The sequence below is a fragment of the Alligator mississippiensis genome, chromosome 12 (assembly GCF_030867095.1).
Source record: "Alligator mississippiensis isolate rAllMis1 chromosome 12, rAllMis1, whole genome shotgun sequence".
NCBI classification, from domain to species: Eukaryota; Metazoa; Chordata; order Crocodylia; family Alligatoridae; genus Alligator; species Alligator mississippiensis.
In genome coordinates, this window is record NC_081835.1 from 47,920,537 (window position 1) to 47,944,304 (window position 23,768).

Sequence of the window (23,768 nt, forward strand, 5' to 3'; positions counted from 1 at the left end):
GGGACATAACATTCCTTATCCCAATTGCAATTCCCAGCCCATCTTGGGGAACAGGCAGGGGACAGCCATTACTCAGCCCATGGAGCTGCCTTGTGCTTGGTGCTGATGATCATTGTAATTGCCTGGGGTAGCCCTGGGCCCTAGCCTGTGTCGTGTGCCACATATTCAGTTTAAGACACCATGCAAACCAGATACAAAGTTGTTTCAGTATACATGAAACATCTTTGTGGCTCATTTGCCATTTTATCATGCCATAAACTGGCTGAACATGTGGCATGTTGCAATATATGTCACAGCATGTTACTCACACCATGAATGTAATATCTGCCAGGGCTCTTTGGGGTAGAGGTTGTCACTAACAAAGCGTGAACAGTGTTTGGCACAATGGAACCCAATCTTGTTGATGTCTTTGGGTGTGAGCCACAGTAATATTTAATATATAGCCTGTGTTGGAATACATAACTAACTTGGAATAAATAACTTTGGACAAATAACAGGGGCAACGTTGGACCCCTGCTGAACCAGATGGGGCAACTGACAACTGACGCCCAGGAAAAAGCCAACCTATTAAATAGGTACTTTGCGTCGGTCTTTCATCAGCCCCATGGGACGCCCATGCCCGCTACAGGGCCGGGAAGTCCGGGTGAGGGTGATCCCCTGCCCTCCTTTAATGCTGACTTTGTGAAGGAACATCTTGAGAAGCTGGATACCTTCAAGTCAGCCGGCCCTGACAATCTTCACCCCAGGGTACTCAAGGAGCTGGCGAGCATCATAGCCCAGCCTCTAGCGCGGATCTTTGAAAACTCTTGGCGCTCTGGTGTAGTGCCCGAAGACTGGAAGAAGGCCAATGTGGTGCCTATCTTCAAGAAAGGGAGGAAAGTGGATCCGGCTAACTATAGGCCCATCAGCCTGACTTCTATCCCGGGGAAGATCTTAGAAAAGCTTATTAAAGAGGCCATCCTTAATGGACTGGCCAACGCCAACATCTTAAGGGATAGCCAGCACGGGTTTGTTGCGGGTAGGCCTTGCTTGACCAATCTCATTTCCTTCTATGACCAGGTGACCTATCACCTGGACAAGGGAGATGAGATTGATGTCATATATCTTGACTTCAAAAAAGCCTTCGATCTGGTGTCCCATGATCGTCTCTTGGAGAAACTGGCCAATTGTCGCCTTGGGTCCTCCACGATCCACTGGCTGGAAAATTGGCTCTGGGGTCGGACCCAGAGGGTAGTAATTGATGGAAGTCACTCATCGTGGTGTCCTGTGACCAGTGGGGTCCTCCAAGGCTCTGTCCTTGGACCCATACTGTTCAACATCTTCATTAATGATGTGGACACTGGAGTCAGAAGCGGACTGGCCAAGTTCGCCGATGACACCAAACTTTGGGGCAAAGCATCCACACCAGAAGACAGGCGGATGATCCAGGCTGACCTGGACAGGCTCAGCAAGTGGGCGGACGAGAATCTGATGGTGTTCAACGCCAATAAATGCAAGGTTCTCCACCTTGGGAAAAAAAACCTGCAGCATCCTTATAGGCTCGGCAGTGCTATGTTGGCTAGCACTATGGAAGAAAGAGACTTGGGGGTCATCATTGACCACAAGATGAACATGAGCCTGCAATGCGATGCTGCGGCTAGTAAAGCGACCAAAACGCTGGCTTGCATCCATAGATGCTTCTCAAGCAAATCCCGGGACGTCATTCTCCCCCTGTACTCGGCCTTGGTGAGGCCGCAGCTGGAGTACTGCGTTCAGTTTTGGGCTCCACAATTCAAAAAGGATGTGGAGAAGCTTGAGAGAGTCCAGAGAAGAGCCACGCGCATGATCAGAGGTCAGGGAAGCAGACCCTACGATGACAGGCTGAGAGCCCTGGGGCTCTTTAGCCTGGAAAAGCGCAGGCTCAGGGGTGATCTGATGGCCACCTACAAGTTTATCAGGGGTGACCACCAGTATCTGGGGGAACGTTTGTTCACCAGAGCGCCCCAAGGGATGACGAGGTCAAATGGTCACAAACTACTACAAGATCGTTTCAGGCTGGACATAAGGAAGAATTTCTTTACTGTCCGAGCCCCCAAGGTCTGGAACAGCCTGCTACCGGAGGTCGTTCAAGCGCCTTCATTGAACACCTTCAAGATGAAACTGGATGCTTATCTTGCTGGGATCCTATGACCCCAGCTGACGTCCTGCCCTTTGGGCAGGGGGCTGGACTCGATGATCTTCCGAGGTCCCTTCCAGCCCTAATGTCTATGAAATCTATGAAACTTGAGGCACTTGTCAAGTAACTGTAAATGGTTCCTTATAGGGGTATGCAAAGCAGGCTTTATTCGATTTGGATTCGGCCTGAATTGGGGACAGTGATTCGATTCGTTGATTTGGATCACTGTCCCTGATTTGATTTGGTCGAATATGAAGATTTAATGCTGATTTGGAGAACCAGTGATTTGGACATTCAACACAGCTTTAAATGTTTTTTCTACATACCTCAAGGTACCAGTGGGGCTTGTGAATGCTGCAATGCTGGGGCGGATGGAGCGTTCCACAGGAGTGCGGGGGGCCCTCCACGTGGTCAGCAGTGAACCCAGAAGTGAACTTCCAGGTCCTCTGGGGGGCCCCCCCATGCATCCCTGGCTCAGTGATCAGCCACGGGGAGGTCCCTGGTGCCCCCCCAGATCCAGGAGGCACCAGTTCCCAAGCTGGGAGACCTGGGGGGGGGCTCCCCTGTGCGGTCCCCGCTGGACTTGGAAGTGGACCGGAAGTTTCTGGTCCACTTCCAGGTGTGCTGTCAAGCGCACTGGGGGGCCCCTGCACTCCTGTGGGACACTCCATGCACCCCAGCATTGCAGCATTTGCGAGTCACCTGCTACCTAGAGGTATGTGGAAAAAACATTTAAAGCTGTCTCTGTCCGAATCTCCAGATCTTTCCGAATCTCTCCAAATCGATTCAGAGGGTTCCGATTAGATTCAGAGAGATTAAAGGGTCCTCTGATTTGATTCAGATTTGGAGATTTAGCCACCAAATCAGGCTGAATCTCCACTGAATCGAATCAGGGACCAAAGCTTCTCACAGCCCTCATTCTTTACTTGCAGGAAATCCCTGAGAATGGAGCAGATATAGCTCATCTAAATGCTGTCCATGCATCGGCTATTTTGAATGGATCTGACCTGAGATATATACACTCCAAGCTGTGGGATTTTGTGAAGCACACTTGGAAGGTAAGAGGATCAGTTTAACAAGCCTGTTGGCTGAGACCATCTGCCTTGGCTTCTGAATGAAGTTCAAGTTTTCTGTGTGCTTCAGGGCTTTCCAGAATGTTTGCCTTCTTATCCTATTCCCTCACATGCCCTTATAGTCAACACAAGCTTCCTTCCTAAGGCTGGTACGCCCTGCTCTTTCATTTGCATTCATCTGCACATAGTCTCTTTGTGAACATATGACCAACTTCTTCTGTCTCCACTGCACTGTGATCTACTCTGCAACACGCTTGTTATATGACAGTCCTACCTCACATGCTGTCTTTTGCATTTGTTCTCTCAGTCACTTGTTTTCAAACCCTTTAGGCAGAATGGCAGCCAGAGCCTGAACCAAACAATCACTGTGCCCAGATGCTGGTTAAACATGCCTTGACTGTGTTTGGAAAACACTTCTCCTTACTGGATGTCAATGTTACAGCTAAACAGGTGAGTAACACACTTCACAAAGCAATACATACAAGTACCTGGATAAATGGAAAATTGCAGTGGTTCAAAAGCACAATGGAATTTAATTTCAGCTCTTCCAAACATGCTAGAAACTTAGCTAAGAAACTTGGCTGCCTTGTGCCTTGGTTCTGTATTTGTTAAAAAGGACTATTCATACATGCTTTCCTAAAGTATAAGGAGGCATGTGGAAATGGATGCTTGTTTCAAGGTCTGAAGGTGTAAATTGCTTGCTAGGCTTCAAGTAAAAGAAACAGCTTTAAAGTAACAAAAGGTTTCTTTTCATGAAAGCAATTAGGAATAGAGACATTTCAGAAGATTGGGAAAAAGCCACTATTAAGGCTGTGCGAAGCTTCGGTCCCTGATTCGATTTGGCGGAGATTTGGTGGCCGAATCTGAATCCAAATCGAATCAGAGGACCCTTTAATCTCTCCAAATTGAATGGGAACTCTGAATCGATTCAGAGAGATTCAGAAAGATTTGGAGATTCAGACATAGAGACAGCTTTAAATGTTTTTTCTACCTACCTCAAGGTAGCGGGCAGCTTGTGAATGCTGCGATGCTGGGGCACATGGGGTGTCCCACAGAAGTACAGGGGGCTTCCCACCGTGCTCGGCAGCAGACCTGGAAGTGGACCAGAAGCACTTCCAATCCAATTCCGGGTCCGCCAGGGAGCATGCCCCCATGACCCCTTGGCTTGGTGACTGGTGCCTCCTGGGTCGGGGTGGGGGGGCACCCAGGGTCCCCCCTATGGCTGATCGCTGAGCCAGGGAGGCACGGGGAGGGGCCCCCCCGGTGCGCTCCCCAGCAGACCCAGAAGTAGACTGGAAGTACTTCCAGGTTCACTGCCGAGCACATGGAGAGCCCCCCCACACTCCTGTGGGATGCTCCTTGAGCCCCAGAATCTCAGTGATCACAAGCCATGCCTGCTAGGGTTGTGCATAGCTTCGGATCATGATTCGGATTCGGAGGTGATTTGGATGATTTTGAAGCCGAATCTATGAAATGTATGAATCCTAATCGAATAGCTGGAAGCTTTAGGCTTTCTGAAACTATTCAGAAGCTCCAAATTGATTCGGAAAAGATTCGGAGCCACCTCAGAGATCCGGCCATAGGGTATAATGGAGAATCAATTAAATATTTGTAACTTTGTTGTTTTCTGTCTGATTTGGATGAAACCTGCAGGGATGGTAGCCTCTGCTGAGAGCATGAAGCCTACTAAGTTTCAAGATCAGTCCAAGGGTTCAGGGGGAACTACACCCCAAATTTTTGAAAGCAAAACTCCTGTCATGTCTATATGTTACATTACAGGGGGGTGAAAACTGCAGGGATGGTAGCCACTGGTGAGACCATGAAGCCTGACAAGTTTCAAGAAGATCAGTGCAGGGGCTTGGGGAGAACTGCACCTCAAGCTGCAGACAAGCAAAACTCGTGACATGGGTGACACTGTGTGTGTTAAGGCGCAGCAGGGTGAAAGCTGCAGGGGTGGTGGCCCCTGCTGCGGCCATGATGCCTGCCAGCTGTGGAGGGTTCTGGGGCCTGCACCCCTAGCTGCTGACAGGCAAAACTCATGACATGGATGCTTGTGCAACTGACTGTCTCTGTCTTGGGGCAGTTGATTGCCTGTATTGATTATTTCCTCTCCTTAGTCTGTGGTTTTGTAGGTGTTAATTGTTGCTAATTAACTGGCTACATTAGCTAGCTACTGTGTATTGAGCTGGTCCCTGAGTGAATCATGATTGATTGCTAACTGGTAACACAGTAGCTTAGTAGCCAGGCCTGCAGTAGATCCCCCCCCCACCCCAAGACAGACACAGTTGCACCCATGACATGAGTTTTGCCTGTTAGCAGCTAGAGGTGCAGGGCCCCAGAGCCCAGAAGCCCTGCACTGATCTCCTTGACCATCCCTGCAGCTTTCAGCCCGCTGCGCCTTAACACACACAGGGTCATCTATGTCACGAGTTTTGCCTGTCTGCAGCTTGAGGTGCAGTTCCCCCCGAACTCCTGCACCTATCACCTTGAAACTTGGCAGGCTTTGTAGCCTCACCAGGGGCCACCACCCCTGCAGTTTTGATCCCCCTGTGGTGTAACACATACACGTGACATGAGTTTTGCTTTCAAGAATTTGGGGTGCAGTTCCCCCCAAACTCCAGCACTGATCTTCTTGAAACTTGGCAGGCTTCATGCTCTCAGCAGAGGCTACCACCCCTGCAAGTTTCATCCAAATCAGACAAAAACCAACAAAGTTATAGATATTTAATTGATTCCCCATTATACCCTATGGCCGGATCTCCAAGGCGGCTCTGAAGCTTCAGAGCCGCTTTGGCTGTATCGAAGTGGAAACCTGGCCCAGAGCTCCAGATCGGATTGCTGGCATCCAAAGCGACCGGATCCGAAGCTGGATTGACTAGCTGCCTACTTGCATGGGCCTAGTGCCTGCTACCTCAAGGTATGCAGAAAAAACTTTTAAAGGCTGTGTCTATGTCCAAATTGCTGATTCTCTGAATCAGCATTGAATCTTCAGATTCAGCTGAATTGAATCATGGACAGTGATCCGAATCAATAGAATCACTGTCCCTGATTCAGGCCGAATCCGAATCGAATCAGGCCCACTTTGCACACCCCTAGTCATTATGTCTTTCAGGGATCATCTGGGCATATTTTACCCTACCGAAGTTCCAGCCATTGCAGCAGCAAGGCATTGGCAGCAACGTCTCTTCCCTGATCCTTACTTATTCTACACTGTAAGGTTTTCTTTATAGGGAGCTTTGTACTGTGATGTATGAGAATAGTCCTCGCTGATGTTCTTTTGGACAAATAGTTGCAAATGCAGGGAACTAGAACTAGAAAGAGCTAAATTCTCTAAGAAGTTCCTTTTCTTTGTTTGAAGGTGGGGCCTGGGTTGGTCTTTCTGATCTTTGAACATGAATTCCTGGGCCGTGGGATCATTCTGCACACTGTGACACCCGTTGAGCCTCTCCTTCAGCAAGTTATCCATGAAATCTATTATCAGAAAAACATGCCAGCAATAATCCCAAAATTCATTTTGAAAGCAGAGTGCATACAGGTAAGTGCTTTACTGAGCCAGAACGGGCTGCTTCTAAAAGAGTTTTGTCAGAACTGCAGAGGCCTTTACTGCCTTGTTATCTGTAACCTGTTTTTGTGAATGGTCAGTGGCACTCAGGTCTCAGTATAAGAACATAAGAACTGCCATTTAGACTAAGTACAGACAGTCAAAAAGCCCGAGGCTGAATCAGTTCAATCATTGCAGGTTAGTTTGAGCCGCATAGATTGAACCAATAAGCTAGTGAATTGACATTTACTTTTGATTCCGGAAATGCAGCCACATGTCTGCATTGGCCCGGGCAAGAAGCTTGGGGGGGGGGGGGGGCACTAGAGCACACCTCTTTGCTCTGCTGGAGCAGACAGCTTGGGCCAAGGCTAGCCCACCCACCCTGCAAGGGAGAGTTTGCATGGGAGATGCAAAGCATCCTGGGATGCTGGGGGACTGTAAGTTAACTTGAATCTGGAGGGGATCTTGGGCAGAAGTTCAATAAACCGATTTAACCTAAATCAGCCAAGTCTGATACTACATCCATCCAGGTTTACCTTAAACTGGTTTCAGCCACTTTGAAAGCAGTTTATTTGTATTAAACTTCTGTCGTGTTACAGATTTGAACCGGTTTCTGGTCACTTACATCGGTTTATGTGTAATTTCTGTCCCTAGCTTCACTGGGTCAGACCGTAGATCCATCTTGCCCCATATCCTGTGTCACACAGTGGCAGAGTAGATACTGAAAGGGAGGGCGAACTGAGTATGACCACTGGGTATGGCAGGTATGACCAGTACCTGAATGTAGATTACAAGGAACCCTATTTCCCCACCTACTTTGGTGCTGCTGCAGGCAGGGACGATGTGTAGGGGGTGCACTCAGGTGGTGCATCCCCAGCAAAAAGGTGCCCAATGTTGGCGGTGCCTGTGGGCAGTTGCTGCTCACCACCTTGCTGCTGGCACCGCCAGTGGTGTCTCTGAGAGGTCCATGATCACCCCTGGCTGCCGGCAGTGGCTGCAAGTGGTCACCAAACCCTGGTTGGTGCTAGTCACTCCTCCCACCGCTGACAGTGCTGGCGGCATCTGCAGGAGCTCCCTGCTCACTGCCACCATGCTCCCTTGGCTGCAGGTGTGCGGGTCAGCCCTGTAAACATTGCTAGAAGGCTGAATGCTTGAAGTTGCTGGGCAGCAGAACTTTTGTAGGAAAAGGTGCTTGTTGCTGCATTTCTTGTCCGTGGCAGAATGGGACGTACCCACCTGCACAAGTGTCCTTTTCACACCTATAAACAGTTTTGGATTCTGCCCTGTCCTCTGGCAAAACACAAGGATGTTTCACCAAGTAAGGGCAATCTCAAAATAAAACCATTGTGTGTGCCAGGTAGTTTCCCATTTTGAGTGGGAAACCACATAGCAGCTAGAAACATGGCTGGTGGCACTCTTGAACACACCCATCCTTTATGATTATATATCAAAGCAATGTGGTCCAGTAAATACTCATTGTGCACAAAAGGGTTTATTTCATTTGGAAACATCCTCGTAGATTTGCCTGTGCAGCTGTGATTGTACCTGCTAGTGATGTGCTAGCCACCAGCCCTCTTGCTGCATTTCCACCATGCTACTCTGATGCACACCTCAGTTCAGGCAGACCTTTGACTATTTTAAAGAGCCTTCTCTGTTCTATGATGATGGTTTATCATTTGCTTTGGAAACTTCTTGCTTGGGGCTGCCAGAGGTTGACCTTGTTAACTTCATAGGGTGTCTGTAGCAGATGGCATGTTGCGTGTGAATGGGCTGTCAATACACAAGATTGGTTCCATTCCACTCAATTATACTCAAGAATTCAACTCCGCAGCACCTGGAGTGTAAGAGAGAGGGTCAAAAATCGTTTTTCCATTAAATATTATGATAGGGAAAGTGCCTTGAGGTGGTAGGAATCCTCAGAGCCTGGGTGAGCAAGTACCTCCCTCACTGAAGGGAGACTTAATGAAGTGAACGGGGATGAAATTCTCTCTCAGAATCCCTGCAGATGTCCCCAGCTGTGGTAGAACACAGGACAGGTCTTCTACTCCCACCCAAGCTCCTCCTCAGCATGCCATACGAACCTGCTCTGGCAGGGACATGTCCAAAGGCACTGCCACTCAGGGGCATCTCTCTGCAGCTGTTCTCAAGCTCTCAGTCTCTAATGTACTTGAGTGGCTGCTGGGACAACCCTGGAGCCACCACACCAGTGTGCTAACCTGGTTGAGTGCATATGGGACTGGGTGGATGGGGCCTGCCTGGGACCCTGGCCACCACCACGGAGTAGATATGCCCACAGAGCCATTGTTTGGATGTTTTGTAAGCTAATAGCCGCACAAAAACTGCCCAGGCTTGGAGACTTGCTAAAAACCTCTTTGGAACCAGTGTCTTCTCTCAGGACTTGAGCTTTGCTGGTCTGTGAAGTAGTATGCATGGACATCTAGTTTAAATTCCTTTTTTAAGACAAGTCTGCTTCTTTTCCCACAGTTTGAGCGTGATATAACAATATGGAATAACAAGCAATATCTTGCTAAACCTCTACTGGTAAAAGAGGATTCTGCAATTCAGAGGTACAGGCGCTGGTATGCTCAGTTTTACAGTGAGAAAAGCAAGAGATTCACGTTCCAGAAGGATGGACTGGACTGGTAAAGAAAGCTATCCCCTGGACAGAAGTGGTAGAAGACATTTAAAGGGCTGCCTTCCTCTCCAGTCCCTGAGCGGCAGTAGAGCTCAACCAAGTTAAGACTCACTGGCCACATCTACACAAGGTGCTTGCTGCTCAGTAGCTCATTACTACTGTGCAGTAGCATCACCGGGCATGAACCATGATGCGACACTACCGTGCAGTAGTAATGAGCTACTGCACAGTAAGCATCACTAGGCAACTGTTGCGGGGCATACAGTCATTTCGTATTGGGTTATGCAAGTGCTAAATGACTGCAATAACAACTGCGCAGTGGGTGGCTCGTGTAGACGCACCCACTGTCTCTTTTCAATATAAATATGACTTGGGTCTTTCTAGTCTGATACTTGCTTGTAGTCATATACAACATCTTCTATGTACAGCTGATGAAATCCAGGCTTGTCAGTCATGTGTGAGATGCAATACTTGCCCTGGTGTCTTCTGTATCTCATTGCTTCTGTTAATCAGGGAAATTTACATCAAAACTTGAATGGGATGATTCAGTTAGGGATGATCCTGCCTTAAGCAGGGGGCTGACTTCATGAGGTCCCCTTCAGACCTGCTTTCCTGATTCTGACCTGCTGTTTAGTACTTCCATGTCACATCATTTATCAAAGTCATCCCTTGACGTCTGCCTTTCCATAGCAAATCACTGTGTCAAACCTAGAAAATCACAATGGGCAAGGCAACTTTGGGGGCACTTTAGGCAGCAGATGCTCTGGGCTCTTGCTACTAAACATAGAAATTAGCAGGAGCGAAAAATTGGTGAGGATTATTTGTAAGTGTTACCTAATGGCTTTTTAGAGGAGGTGTGTCTATACTGCAGTGTGGAAGAGTGATTGCAGCATATGTCAACCTACCGAGTCTAGCTGCAACCTTGTTAGCTCGGGTCCTGTTATCTGTGTAGTCACAAGAGCACAGGCTCCAGCCAAGTACAGACCTGAAGTCTAGGGCAAACTTGCGCAGTCCACATAATCCTGTGCTGCCAGGGCTGCTCTGCTATTGTGTCGCAACTACAATCAGCTCCCAGTTGTAATATAGACATACCAACCCTTAATTTACCAGTGGGTTGTTAGCTCCTGGATAACTTTCTATGTAGAAATACTTCATGAAATAGCAATTTGTGAAGAGGGGGCAAGAAATTATCCCTTTGATAATATAAAACCAACCTTCTTGGGGAAAAAAAACACTAGTAACTAGTGAACAAGATCATATTTAATATCAACTGAACAGCAGACTGCCAACATTGGTGCCCTCATATTTTGTAGTGGATGAATACTGATCTCTGCTCATCTGGCTAGAAAACTACTCTACTTTCCATTTGATTTTGTCTCTCTGTGGCGTATAGATAAAAGAGCTGAATTCTGCCCCGGTTCACACCTTATGGAAACCCGTTCGGTTGGTCCATTTAAGTCCATAGATAGCCTGACCTGAGATCTTGAGGTGTTCAGTCAAGATCTTTCAGTCAGTCTGTGCTAACGGCTACGAAAAACAAATGTACCCAGTGTGGATCTGTTGGGAGCCATCTGAACTAATGGGTTGTTGCTGATACTGTGCACGCTGTACTGAGAGCTGGTGCCAAAGGAATGCACTACTACAAAATATTCTGTAAAATGTCTCTTTTTATATTGTGTGAATTCTGTACTTTACGGAGACCTCTGCTTTGGTGTGGGCCTTTAGAACAATGTCAACCTGGAGAGACCTCTTGATTCACTGTTTTTTATCTAGTCTCTTAATATATTAGTTTAGTTACAGTGTGAACTGCATAAACTAGTCTGTTAATTTCAGACTGCAGTAGGCAATAAGGGATTGTATTTTTTTTACTGCTTGAAGACAGAAGTAAAGGGAAAAGACCTTTGGACACAGAATTGCCCTATGTACTACATAAAGAAGGAATATAGAGTGAGCATCAAAGTCGAACCTCTTCAACTACCTGGTGTTATTGATCTTGTGTTAATGGTGATGAGTGTCAGTAGTGAGGGCACTAAATTTAAAAATTTCTTGGAAGAATCAACAATACAGTGGAGCCAGGAGCAGGCTAATGCAGATCCATGGTGGGCATTGGTTTAATTTCTGATGGCAAGAACACCACAGTGGTGAGATATGATGCGACTTGGAGTTGTTTGATCCTTGCCTTTAGAATCAGGCTTTTTATAACTACTGTTCTTGTATTAAAGTCTTTTTAAATCTGCTAAGCGTCTGTGATGTCATTCTCCACAGTTTTGTGGGAAGAACCTGCAGAACTTTTTTATCATGGTCCTGAGCTGAACTTTATACCTGGCTTCCTTGCAGGGAAGGAAATAACTTTCTGCGTGGTTTGCGATAATCTTTTCTTGTCCCACAGCCATTCATTAAAAGATGGACAGCATTATGGAATGACTGGAAAGGAAGGAAGGAAGGAAGGAGGCAATGGTCTGAAAACCCATTCCTACCTCTATAAACTTCACTAAAACCTTTCCCCTAGTTAGGGTTTGTGCAAACAGCAGGTTTTAACCATGTTTCTCTATAGTCCTTGCCACATGCTTATGTAAATGTGCCTTGGGTTCTGATTCCTGATCCCAGAGCTAGCCAAAGCCCTGGAAGAGTTTTGAGATTCTTCCAGAAGCAATGACACATTTGCCACTTTTCTGTTGCAATGGCCGTAAGTACTACAAACTATCCCCAGAGGGTGGTACATACTCACTTGCTGGTGACTCCAAAGCTGTCCTGCTGTGGTTGCTAACAAAGTGCTGCTGAGCACTAAAATGGCCTATTCTGACATTTCCAAACTAAAAAGTTTAATTTTTCTTCTATTCTAGACATTTTCTGTTTTGAAATCTGTTTGTTTAAACTAGAAATGGTAAACAAGAAAGGGCAAAACGAAACACAGATATTACAAGTCATCCAAAAGACATGTTTCACTTGATCTGATCTGGATTTTTTTCCCCATATTGGCTCATGAAAATGTATGTGGTTGACAGTCTTTCGCAGGATGGAAAAATGATATCCAGCCCAGCTCTACTCTTGAAGGTATATAAGTTTTGAAAACAGCTATTAGCAACACTAGAAGTTGTTGCAGGCAATGCGCTATCTGCAAAGAATCGGGGACCACTGTCAATGCAAGGTCCGATTCATGCAGATTGACCCAATAGCTGCCACAGCCTCTTAGAGCTCCTTTACCATCTTGGTAGGCAAATCTAAACCTGGTGGCTAACATCTCCTGTTCAGTTTGGTTTGAACAATGCTAGTATATCTACCATCTTCATTCTCTTACCTCCATGCATATTCTTTGACACTTCTTTATTTTCTAATTAAAAACCATACAGAAAATGAGTTCATCTTTTTGTATCTTTGGTCTGGACTTCCAGGCTGTACCCAGCTATTTTGAGGGCACTCCTCTCGAAATGGGGATTTAGCAAGCCTTGGTGATAAATTCAGGTAAATCTCTTTAAAGTGTTTGTTCCAGTTAATTTCTTGAATTACTTGTACCTAGAACTTCTGTTGGATTTAAACAGAATTTTTTTGGTAAATAAGACTTTTACAGGTGAGACTTTCCACTAAAGATAGACTACTGCTACCTTGTGATTCTCAGGTGTCAAGATACTTAAACGAACACTTCTAGATCTAAACCAGCAAAGGGCATCAAGCACGATCCCAGAAACATACTGGAAAAAAAGAAACACCCAGATGCTCATTTTTTTTCCTAAAGGTTGTTTTATTGTAAAACCATAAATACAACACTGACATGAAAATCCTCAAGCAACGGATGCTTTCTTACAGTTACAGTTTGTCTTCTGCCTTGGCATCAACTCTGAAAAGAATGTTGCAGAAACATGTCTCTAAGATACCTCCTCCAAATAACTGAACTCTGGCCTGGAGCTCTTAGCTAGTTTGGAACTTAAGTGGAATTATTCCTTTTCTAACATGGAATATTTCCATTCAGACAGCAACAGACTTGTAAAAACAGCAACATTTAAACACTTCGATTTTTTTATAATCCTTTTCATTTGACGTCAGTCTAAGTTTCAAACAGCACTGAATTTATTGAGCTGTAAAAACAAAAACAAAAAAGGAAAAATCCTAAAAAGAAAAACTCAGAAGAACTTGAGTTGGCCTCAAGCATTCATATATATCAATGAAAATCAGCAACTCAACCCCGTGCAATATTGCTCTCTATTGAGTCATTCGATCCACACCAACAATACATGAGACTCCAAACAGGTTTTGTTTGTTTATTAACACAGCAAGTGTGACATTAGATAACCTTTTAAATACAGTACATGGTACAGTGCAGGGCCAGCTGCCCGCACATTTCCCCATTATGAAGACAAAGCCAGCGGTGGCGGTTTATAAAAATATTGTGTTGCTACAAAAGTATAAATTAATGCTACCGGTATTAAGAAATATTAAACACATAAAACTTATAAGGATTAAGAAAAATATTCATTAATACCTGTAGAAAACTCTGGCCTAAAAAAGATATTTTTTGTATAATTTTTTGTATATTTTTTGTATTTTTTTTAAGATGACATGAGATTCTTGCACTTGCAGGTAGAGAGACACACGCAGGTGCATCTATGGTATTGCCTAGAACATCTGCATCTACAGAAAGAAAGGTAAATGCACACAAGTTACTGAGGAAAGGGACTGGGGAAGAAAAGGAGAACATTAATCATTTTCCTGATGAAACAACAAGAGAATTCAACTCCCAACAGGAGGTTTTGAGAAATTAACATACAAAATGAGGAACGGCTTCTTTTCAGACTGGCTGCAAACGAGGATTTCCTGATGGTTTTGTCAGTATGACACACTTTCTAGCTACAGCGCAGACCAGAATCCTCACAGTCTGGGTGACGTGCATTCCTCCTGCATTTGTGACCTTGGCTATTCACCTATCATGAATATTCGGTTTGTCCGTTATCAGTTTTCCTTTTAAATATTTTTAAAAAATTAAATAAAAGTCCCAACATATTTAAACGGACTCTAGAAAATACACAGCAGCCCTAGGACTGTTGCTCCTTCCAGAGTGCATCTCCTTTCTAAAGCGGAAAGGTTTTTATCCATGGATAACTTCATCAACAAGGAAAAAAAAAATAAACACCCTAACCACACACATTTCAGAGACCACCACAAGAATCCCCAGAAGACTGGAAACAAGCACTCAAGGCTCATGAGGCTGGAAGTCTCTTTAAGGAACTTTGGTTGTGAAAAGCAAGGGTCTGACATGCCTCTACCCATCATTTCCATTGTAAAATCTTCCCATTGTTAAGGCTACGCTGCTCATCTGGGTACCAAGACATACGCTGACTCTGCTGTCAGTGACACTAAAACAATGGAAAGAAAAAAAATGCTTTCAGTCAGTGGTTGATGTTGTGCACAAACTAGACATTTATGTGACTCATTTCAGAAGCTACTCTAAAAATTTCAAACTCAGCTGCCTACAGATCATTAAACCTACAGAGGCTATTGGATACACGGTCATCTAATGTAAGCAAAACTCGTCTGTCAAGTTATAAAAACAAAGGACTCTAATTGGTGTAGTAAAAACCCAACTAACCAGCAAAACAAAAAATTAAACAGAAACCCCGAAAACATTCAATATATAAAATTAAATTTCAGGGCACTCTCATTGGTTTACCATATCTGGCCTAGCATAAACAAGCTATTCCCATAGTTCCAAGGGGCAAAATAGGACCTGTGCCTGGTTTTATCTCTGCATTTTTTTGTTTTGATCAATAAGAAGTTTTTGCTGGGGGCTTAAGATTTCCCCTGATGTACAGACATATCCCACATACTGTATAAAAGGGTACTTTTGCTATAGGACACATTTTTTAAAAGCACCTATTAAGCCTAGGAGCCAAAGTTCTGTTGAAAATTTTGCCTACTGATGCTCATTAGGTTTCATGCTTCTGTGAACCCTTATGTAGCTCCACTGATGCACCAAGGACTCAAACCACCGTGTAATACAGGCAATGCATAACAGAAGTGGCTACAGATTCAGTATAGCATCCTCTTGATCTCTCTTGGCTTATTACTTTTAAGAGTTAAGAAGTACCCATTTGTTGCTCCCAGAACAGTTGCCACCTCTTCCTACTGGCCAGTTCACACACTACCCATCCCAAAGCCTCTTTAACATAAATTATAATTGCAGTAGAGAAAGCCTATTTGACTATCTTATACATTAGCAAGGGCTGGGACAGTAATGTACTTAACAATGCACTCGATTGTTCCCTTCAGTCTGGTTTTAAATGATAGCTTGAGTGACTGTTCCTCAACTGAAGAGGCCTCTCTTCAGTAGGAAAAGCTTCCTGAGGTCCAGCTTAATTCTCTGTCATTCCCTTTCATTGCTTGAGTCCTAATTGCTCCATACAGACCACTTTAACTATTCCTCCACCTTTTGGGTGTTTGCTCCTCTCAAATATGACAGGACTTTTCTTCCTGCCTTGGCCATCAAACTAAACAGATCCGATTCCTTCCTCAGTACATGTTCACCCATCTAGCACTGAATATTTTCTGGCTACTTTGACTTTCTTCTAATTTGTTGATAACTTAGTGGCATCCCAAGGAGTGTTATAGTGTATCATAGAATCACACAAAAGTAGGGTTAAAAGGTACCTCAGAAGGTCATCTAGCCCAAACCCTTGCTCAGTGTGGCATCATCCCCATCTAAGCCATTCTACACAGGTGTTCACCTAGCATATTCCAAAGAAGACTGTATGAACAACCCTCTCACTTAACTACCAGGCACAGTGCCTGTAAACATCCCTAAACCGTAACTTGCCACATGCATGGAAGGGGGATGAGGGCACTGTCAATATCCTCCAGCTACAAGGATGTGAACTGGTTTGTTAAAATACATGTGAGACATCCAAGGAAGAGGACCATGCTCTGTGCTCCTTAGTACAAAGAAAGGCAAAAACCTCCACAGTCCATGCCAATCTGACTGTAGGGATGCCTCTTCCAACAAAAGTATTTGAAAACATTTCTTTGAACAGAAAATCCTCCAATCTACTATTATGGGTTAGCGCCCCCAAGCTGGGAGTCATCTTATGGAATGCCAAGGACACGGACACAGAACATCAAATGCTACTTATTTGAATCTGATACAGAATTATCCTAGAAAACATTGGAGGTAAACTGCACTGGTGTAAATTACATTAGTCTGTGTGTTGTGTGCCCATAGTTTTATCCTGGGAAAGCCATTTAGTTAAGGAAAACATGCTATTACCTGCTTCCTTTCCACCTAGGAGTAGGTTGTAGTAATAATCACAGCCTATTACACGCAGGTTCTCAAGGACTGTTGCTCAACTGTCTGCTTCGGTCCGGGTGTATTTTACATTGCTGTATGAAGTCAATGTAAATTACATTGGTGTAAATGTGTCATGTATCCAGGCCCGAAAACTCAGTGATACTCAGAAACAGCAATTTAAGCCTTGGGTAACATTTTGAGAAGTATCTAAGCTCTATTTTCAAAAGGCACTTAGGGCCCTAACACACCGAGTTGCTTCTGAAATTTTTCTCCCTTTTCTATTAAAAATATATCATAACATCATTAACTAAGTTGATCTAGTTAAACTGGTGCAAACACTAATGTAGAGGCTTAACGTAGTTTAACTCATATTTAAATCAAAATAAGTCAATAATTTAGATACAAGCAAACCATTTCAAACAAGGATAAACTGGTTTCAGTAGAGCTACATAAGGCAGCAATTTCACTAGACTGATTTTAAATCTATTTAAACTAATGCAAGTTTTCTGCTACAATTCAGGCTTCGATAGTATCCTTCACTCTGGTCTGAGAGAGAACAGTTGCATCACAGTCACTGTTACTAACCCTCTAGGAGATAACAGCAGTGAGTGGAGCACTGTCAAATGACAACTGTGTTCTACTGCTGGAGAAATGGAGAGTAGAAACAGATAATGAAAATGGGTATGGTCCAGCTGCTGTGTTTTATGGAAACAGAAGTCATCTAAACATTTTTTTGTTTATAAAACTGTGCCTTTATATTGTATTTTCTTAGTTCTCTTGGTCTTTGTTAATAAGGATATTTGGACATAACACAAGCAGCTCTGTTCCTTTACAGTTCATCTTGTGTTGGTGCTTGCTTCTCAGAAGATGATGTTGTGACATCATAATAATTTCTGAAACAAACTGTGAAGGCACAAACAGGCACCTATGATGTCACTTGCAGAAAAAGCAGCAGGGACATTAATTCCTACAGAACAGCAATTCAGTTTTCACACAAATGGATTTCTAAATAATAAAGAAGGGAACAAATGAAGAAGGGGGCAGGTTCCTAATGCAAACACTGCAGATGCAAACTGTTCCATCACACAAGCTAGATGAATGAGCTCCTTAAGAACCTTCTTTCCAGTTCAAATGGGATGTAACCTGCATTGCTGTTCACACCATTATTTGGAGGCCACATCTCCTTCTTTCCCTACCCCTGCCTACTAAGGCCCCAGGGCAGCACCTGTTGCTGTGACACTGTAATGCTATGTACAGCACTTCATTTTCACCAAACTAAGTAAACAGCAGCAAGCAAACAGAAAATGCAGCAAATCAACAGAATTTCCTGAAATCAAGACCTCTGTAAATTATCTGCAGTCTGGGGAACATGCCACGGTCTGCGTAACCAAGTGGTGGGAGAAAGAAAAGCATCGCTATATCATTTTTGCACATAAAGCAAATCTGTGCACCACTGACCCAATTATTTCCTTAAAACTGACAAGACATGGGTAGGCTCAGTAGTGGGGCATCTTATCAGCCACTAATATCATCCTATGAGTTGTGCAGAGCACTGAGTACTTGCAAACAGAACACCTGGTAACTTTAATATGTTTTTTATTATTTATTGTTATTACTATTAATAAAAACTGCAGATTCTGCCATTCCCTAGGTAGGGAGAAGAATAGGTAGTTGCAAGTTATCTCACCAGTTTTCTGGTTTGTTGTTTTAACCTAGATGCCAGGTTGAGTTTATAAATATTTGGAGGGGTCCCTCCTAATAGACATCACTGCATGCATGCTTTGGTTTATAGTTCATCATTAGTGTGACTAACCAAAGATGCTTTGATAATTTAATTTAGCCAAGGGGGTGAGAGGTTGATTCTGGCCCTCTCCTTTGCACCACCAAAGCTCTCAAACCATTTTTAATACTACTCCACGGATTAAGTAGATGCCCAAACTATTGCCATTCTGTCTCATTCACTATTTCAGTGCTTTAAATCTATACTAAGTCTCCTTTGTCTAGTGCCCCACACACACAGTGCCTTTCATAGGCATGTAAAAGCTGTGTTATCCGGCACCCATGGGGAATGGGGAGTGCTGGTTAATCAAATATGCCAGTTATCTGAGAAGTGTCTTTGCCTGTTCAGGCCACTGCCCCTCCCGCCGCGTCCGGTGTGCCAGATCTTTCACTCCCTGGCATCAGCGTGCTGGGGGACAGCGAGGCGGGGGCCCATGCAGGCTGCTTTGCCCCGGGCCATGGTCCAAAGTTGGTGAAGTGGGATTCGGCGAAACCAGAAGTGCCATGATCGGACTTCCAGTTTCGCTTTTGCCGTGTTCATTGGCATGCCAGTTAATAGAGCATTCCAGATAACAGAGTGCCGGATAACACAGCTTTTACTGTATAGGAAATGCCCCACTCTGTGTTCAAGCTGAGATGACAAATCTCTCCAGCCCCCCCCAAAATTGCAAACCCTGTCCATTACCAAATGCAGTCTTGATTAATGCTGTGATTTGCCAAAGAATGTAAGGGAGCTGGATAGTCATCCCTCATTGAACTGAACTTGAATTTCACTGGCAGTTGGGTGTCCAGCTCTCTTCAGCTCCTCTGATAATCCCAGGCTAAAGGAGCCTGATCTAAACTGTAAAATAGTGACATTAATAGAAAGTGAACTAAAAGCCTGTCCCACGGTTTGAGTACCAAGGTGCCCAGCCCAGTCTGCAAACATGAAGGCAGGTGCAACTTTGGGTTCTCTCTTAGGCAAAAGCTTCCCCATTCCCTCTCTGTGGCTACAAAGGATTTCCAATTCTTTCTCATCAGAATTTCCCTTGCTGTCCCTTTTCATTTTTCTTGGTAGTCTGAATTTTTTACATTTTTCTCTTGCATTGCATGTGCAAACAGATTTGTTATTGAAGGGCTGCTTAAAATGGCTGGGCAGGTAGTGTTCCTTTGGGAGAAAAAAACCAGCAAAAACTTTTTGTTGAAGAGGAAGAAAAAGAATGAAGAAATCTCCACCTGCATAGACCAATGCAGGAGAAAGCACATTTCCAGATGTCTCTTGCCTTTGAGGGATCTCATTTAAATATTATTCCTGCAGCAGACAGCAATAATCCCTACCAATACTCACAGCTGCCTTTAGGAAACCACTGGTTTTCACCGCAACATCAGTGGTGGCAACCAACACAATTTTCAACTCACTTTGTTCTGCAAAAGGTGTAATGCTTCCCCAGCCTGAAAGGACAGCCTAAGAAGATGCCAGTAAACAAAGGGCTGTCCTTCAGGGTGCCTGATACTAGGAAGGGTCATTAGCTTGTGAACTCTCCCATCTCTGATCAGTATGCCCAGGGGGAGCATTCAGTACCTTTCATAATCAAAGTACCTTACAATGTGCAGTGATACTAAGAACACAGAGACTGCAAGCAAGCATAACAACCCACATGTATTCACACAGGGTACCAGCATGCACCATTACTGAGAATGACTTAGTGGTAAAGGTCCTGGGGCTTATTTTTCAACTCTGTAACACATTTTGAGACCTTAAATTTTTGCTGCACTGAACCTGGTAGAAAGGATCTTGCTTTAATACCTATTCAAAAGATGGCCTCTCTAAGGGGATCAACAGCCTTTGTCCCTAAGTACTGCACTGTCAGTGTACACCAAACGGCTGCTCAGGGAAGTCAACCCAAAACCTTCTTGTCCAGAACAGCTAACGTTGCTAACTAATTTGCTGCACAGTCTTTATTTGGGGCATGTAAATCCCTAAGGCTGGTCAACTGTCACCAGGGACTGCAGTTATGAACTTTTTGCAGTGAAAGATACTACTTTAAGGAAGGAATTCATTTAGTTTTGCACTTTTGGAATCTTAAAACCCTGCAGAGAACTAAGTTTGGCACCAAAAATCTGGATTAATCCAAGATGCACCTGATCTGTCATCCCAAATAGGTTAGGTGCAACAACATGCTTGAACCATGTGAGCAGGCACTAGACCCTTTTGATGCTGGCCTTGACTGATAGTGGAATGGCTCATGGTCCTTGTCCTTGGGCTTCTATGATAGTATAGGTGGGGAGGGGCTGCAAGTCTGAAGAGCTAGTGAATGTGAAGTTTTAAGGTTACAGGGCCTTCCTAGCCAGAATGATTCAGCAATGTAACACATAGTGTAATGCACTATAGGTATTAAAAAGACATTCATGCTACCAGAGAAAACCATTCCCCCAAAAAAAGGAAAGGAAAAGGTGTAGTTTGTATTCGAGTGGGAGCACTTACATTCAGAAGGATCTTTGAACCCACAATGCTTCTCTTCCTTCAAACGCTAGATTTATAAAACTGATGATCTTTGTTCCCCTGAAAAATCATACACCTTGGTTTGTCCTCGATCATGTGAAAGATTATTTCGAATCTGCACACAGGAAAGGCTTACAGGAATTTTAGATAGCAGAACTTCTCCAACGGTAGCTGGTGGACCACTGGTGGATCACTTGGTGGTGGTCTGTGGAGAGCTGTCTGGTCAAACGGTGCTGGCTTCTCCTTTTTCTCACCATTTAACTGTATTAAAAGTAGCTAAACAATACATTACTTCCCTAAAGTTACTTTTCCATATAAGCAATCGTTGCAGTTCCCACAGGGATGCTATTTAGTGGTGAATGGGCCACTCTGTAAATGAATTTGAGAACCCCTGTTATGCAGGACATACAGGTGAGATAAGCTAGTTTACAGTGGGACTTCAGAAAAAAAAGTTAATGTGTAAAAAATATCTATAAAACAACAATCACAGACATTCTTTGCCATACTTACTTTCTCTCAGTTCTAACTCAAATGTAAAATCACTAGCTAAGAAGTTTAACTCAAAAACGGGAGTGGCGACTGAAAAGTAACTCTTGGGGGGGGGGGGGGGAAGGGACTTCTTGTATGAAAAGATTAAAATAATGTATTTTCTTAAAGTTTCCCATCCTGACTTCTAACACAACTTTGTGTTTGTAAAACACAGGTGCCCTGATATCATGCAACGTATGTTAAGAAGGCTGCAAACGAATGCCCTCAAGGTGTACAGTTATTCATAGGAGCAAAGTCCAGTGCAGAACTGGTCTGTTCAACGTAGTTTGATTATCCATGGCAAGATGGCCCAGGGGACAAGAGGAAAGGTGGGGTAGAGGAGAAATAAAAGAAACTTCAAGTCACTTTAGATCTCAGCTGCCTGAAGACTTTAGAACGTCAGCCTCCCATTGGTCTGCCCGCTTGAAAACATTAGAAAGTCTGTTAAGTCCACACGCTATCTATGGAAAGGAGCACGTTCCTGGCAGAGGGCTGTCTCTCACACGTGCTCAGCTCTCCTCTCAAACTTAGTTTTTATATATATTTATATTTTTATATATATATTTATATATATATAAAAAAGCACTTGGTTTCCAGGGGCATTCATAATGAGGTCCACAGTGTTTAGAACTTAAATTTTTTCTCTTTGTTTGGAACAGTGTTTTAAAGTTTTGTTTTGTTTTTTAATTAAAAGATAGTTTTAAAGCATGTTGGACTTCAAAAACATGAGTTTGTTCATGTCTTCTGGACTGAGCAGTCGCCTCCTTTTGATTAAGAGGGCCTGCTCACACATATTTACACATTCGCTTCTGGCACCAACAGCAGGCACTGCTAAGAGCCAAAAGGCCAACTTGGCTAGTTTTGTATGCTTTTGGGTAACACATGACCAGTACTGAAACAGATCAGGAGTGGCCTGGAAGAGGGGTTCTTGCAAATAATCATAGACTTCGTTTTTCCCAAACCGGTCTTCTTCCTGAGCTGGTGGGGCCTCGCCTGCTGCCCGTGGTTTCTTGGTGGAGGGTTCAAATTCTGTTTCTTCTGCCCAGGACTCTTTCACTTCGTTGATCAATTCACAGACTTTGCCAATGATCTCTTCATGCTGGTATGGTGGGACAGGCCGCAGCTTCTGCTGAGGGTCCAAAATCATGGCTACTTTGTGTGCAGAATGAACTTTGAAGTTCTCTTTCAGTGCCTCCAGGAAGAGATGGCAGAGCTTGCTGACTACACCAGCATCATTGGCTTTGGAAGTGAATAGCTTCTCCAGTTTAACATACGTGGGCAGGACCAGCTGCAAAGTGGGCCGGTTCTCATTGCTTAGCTCAATCACTGCTTGTTTCACTGGTGCTAAAATGGCTGCCAAGTTGCTGAGCAGATGCTTGTTCAGGTTTTGGATGAGGTTCATTTTCTTGGCCCTGCTGTAGAACTCGCAGATCTGCTCATAGCGCTCATGGACAAGCAGGAGGGAGTCCGTCACTGAGTTCCAGCAGGGTGGGGGAGATGTCTCCTCCAGAGAGCCAAAGGTCTCCTTTGAGAGGCCTGTGGACCCTGCCAAATCTTCACAGACATTCAGGAGCTCGATGACTTCATGCATATTGCGAGCTTGTAGTGTTCGCTTGTTCAGCACACTTTGCACTACTGAGTTCAAGGCACAGGCTGAGCAACGCAAGCACATGCCTGCCTTGGAGAAAGCAGATGAGTTGACCTTGCAGTCTGTGACATACACTGTCCTGATTTCTGACATCACAAACTCTGAGAGCACATTCTGCACCCAGTGGTGGATAAAATCACCATTTTCTCGGATGTCCACACCCTTAATTCCCAGGACATAACTCTTGATGTGGTTGCCTTCTGCCTGGTAAGCTGTCAAAATGTAGCAGGAATCTGGGCCAACGCTTTGAGAGTGGCATGTGACCCCTATGCCCAGGCAGGCATTGCTGCCCAGGGCACAGGTCACTTTCACTTTCACTTGGTTGTACATCCGAGGCAAGTGCTTCAGAGCCAAAGTGTTGAAGTTACCTAAGATTTCAGTGACAGAAAAGGCACCATAGCGAGCGCCACTATCCACCAGGGTCTGTGCCAACTTGATGAATTCCTTTCCGCTCACCACACTCAGAGCTCCCAGATCGGTGCACATCACCCGCAGCAACCTCTCAGCAATGTTCTGCCGCTCCTTCTCCGGAATTGCGCTGTTTCCTACTGAACCACTTGCAGATGCTGCAGGGAAATACAAGAAAGGCAAGGGATTTGTCAAAACTGTTCCTTCTATACCAGGGATAGGAAAAGGGGCAAGACACTATGTCGC

General features: G+C 44.5%; 2 protein-coding genes across 21 annotated transcripts in view; one reads left to right on the forward strand and one right to left on the reverse strand.

Annotated features, from left to right (window-relative positions):
• The window catches only part of LOC102565749 (cholesterol 7-desaturase nvd), a 53,262-nt gene extending 41,618 nt beyond the window's left edge, over nucleotides 1–11,644 (forward strand). For both annotated transcript variants that reach the window (XM_059715443.1, XM_019500942.2), the window contains 4 exons: nucleotides 3,088–3,213; nucleotides 3,559–3,678; nucleotides 6,587–6,763; nucleotides 9,254–11,644. In XM_059715443.1, coding sequence (XP_059571426.1) covers nucleotides 3,088–3,213; nucleotides 3,559–3,678; nucleotides 6,587–6,763; nucleotides 9,254–9,415 — 585 coding nt within the window. In that variant the 3' untranslated portion in view covers nucleotides 9,416–11,644. The remainder of the gene's footprint in view (nucleotides 1–3,087; nucleotides 3,214–3,558; nucleotides 3,679–6,586; nucleotides 6,764–9,253) is intronic.
• A 1,478-nt stretch (nucleotides 11,645–13,122) lies between these two features.
• ZNF618 (zinc finger protein 618) overlaps nucleotides 13,123–23,768 on the reverse strand; it is a 275,207-nt gene continuing 264,561 nt past the window's right edge. For 15 of the 19 annotated variants that reach the window (XM_019475707.2, XM_014602702.3, XM_019475706.2 and 12 more), the window contains 2 exons: nucleotides 20,921–23,680; nucleotides 13,123–16,769 (listed from right to left, as the gene is read on the reverse strand). In XM_019475707.2, the coding sequence (XP_019331252.1) occupies nucleotides 22,167–23,680 (1,514 nt within the window). In that variant the 3' untranslated portion in view covers nucleotides 13,123–16,769; nucleotides 20,921–22,166. Of the gene's footprint in view, nucleotides 16,770–19,141; nucleotides 19,298–20,920; nucleotides 23,681–23,768 lie in introns of all 19 variants that reach the window. The other 4 variants (XM_059715446.1, XM_059715447.1, XM_059715444.1 and 1 more) reach the window with 4 other exon arrangements.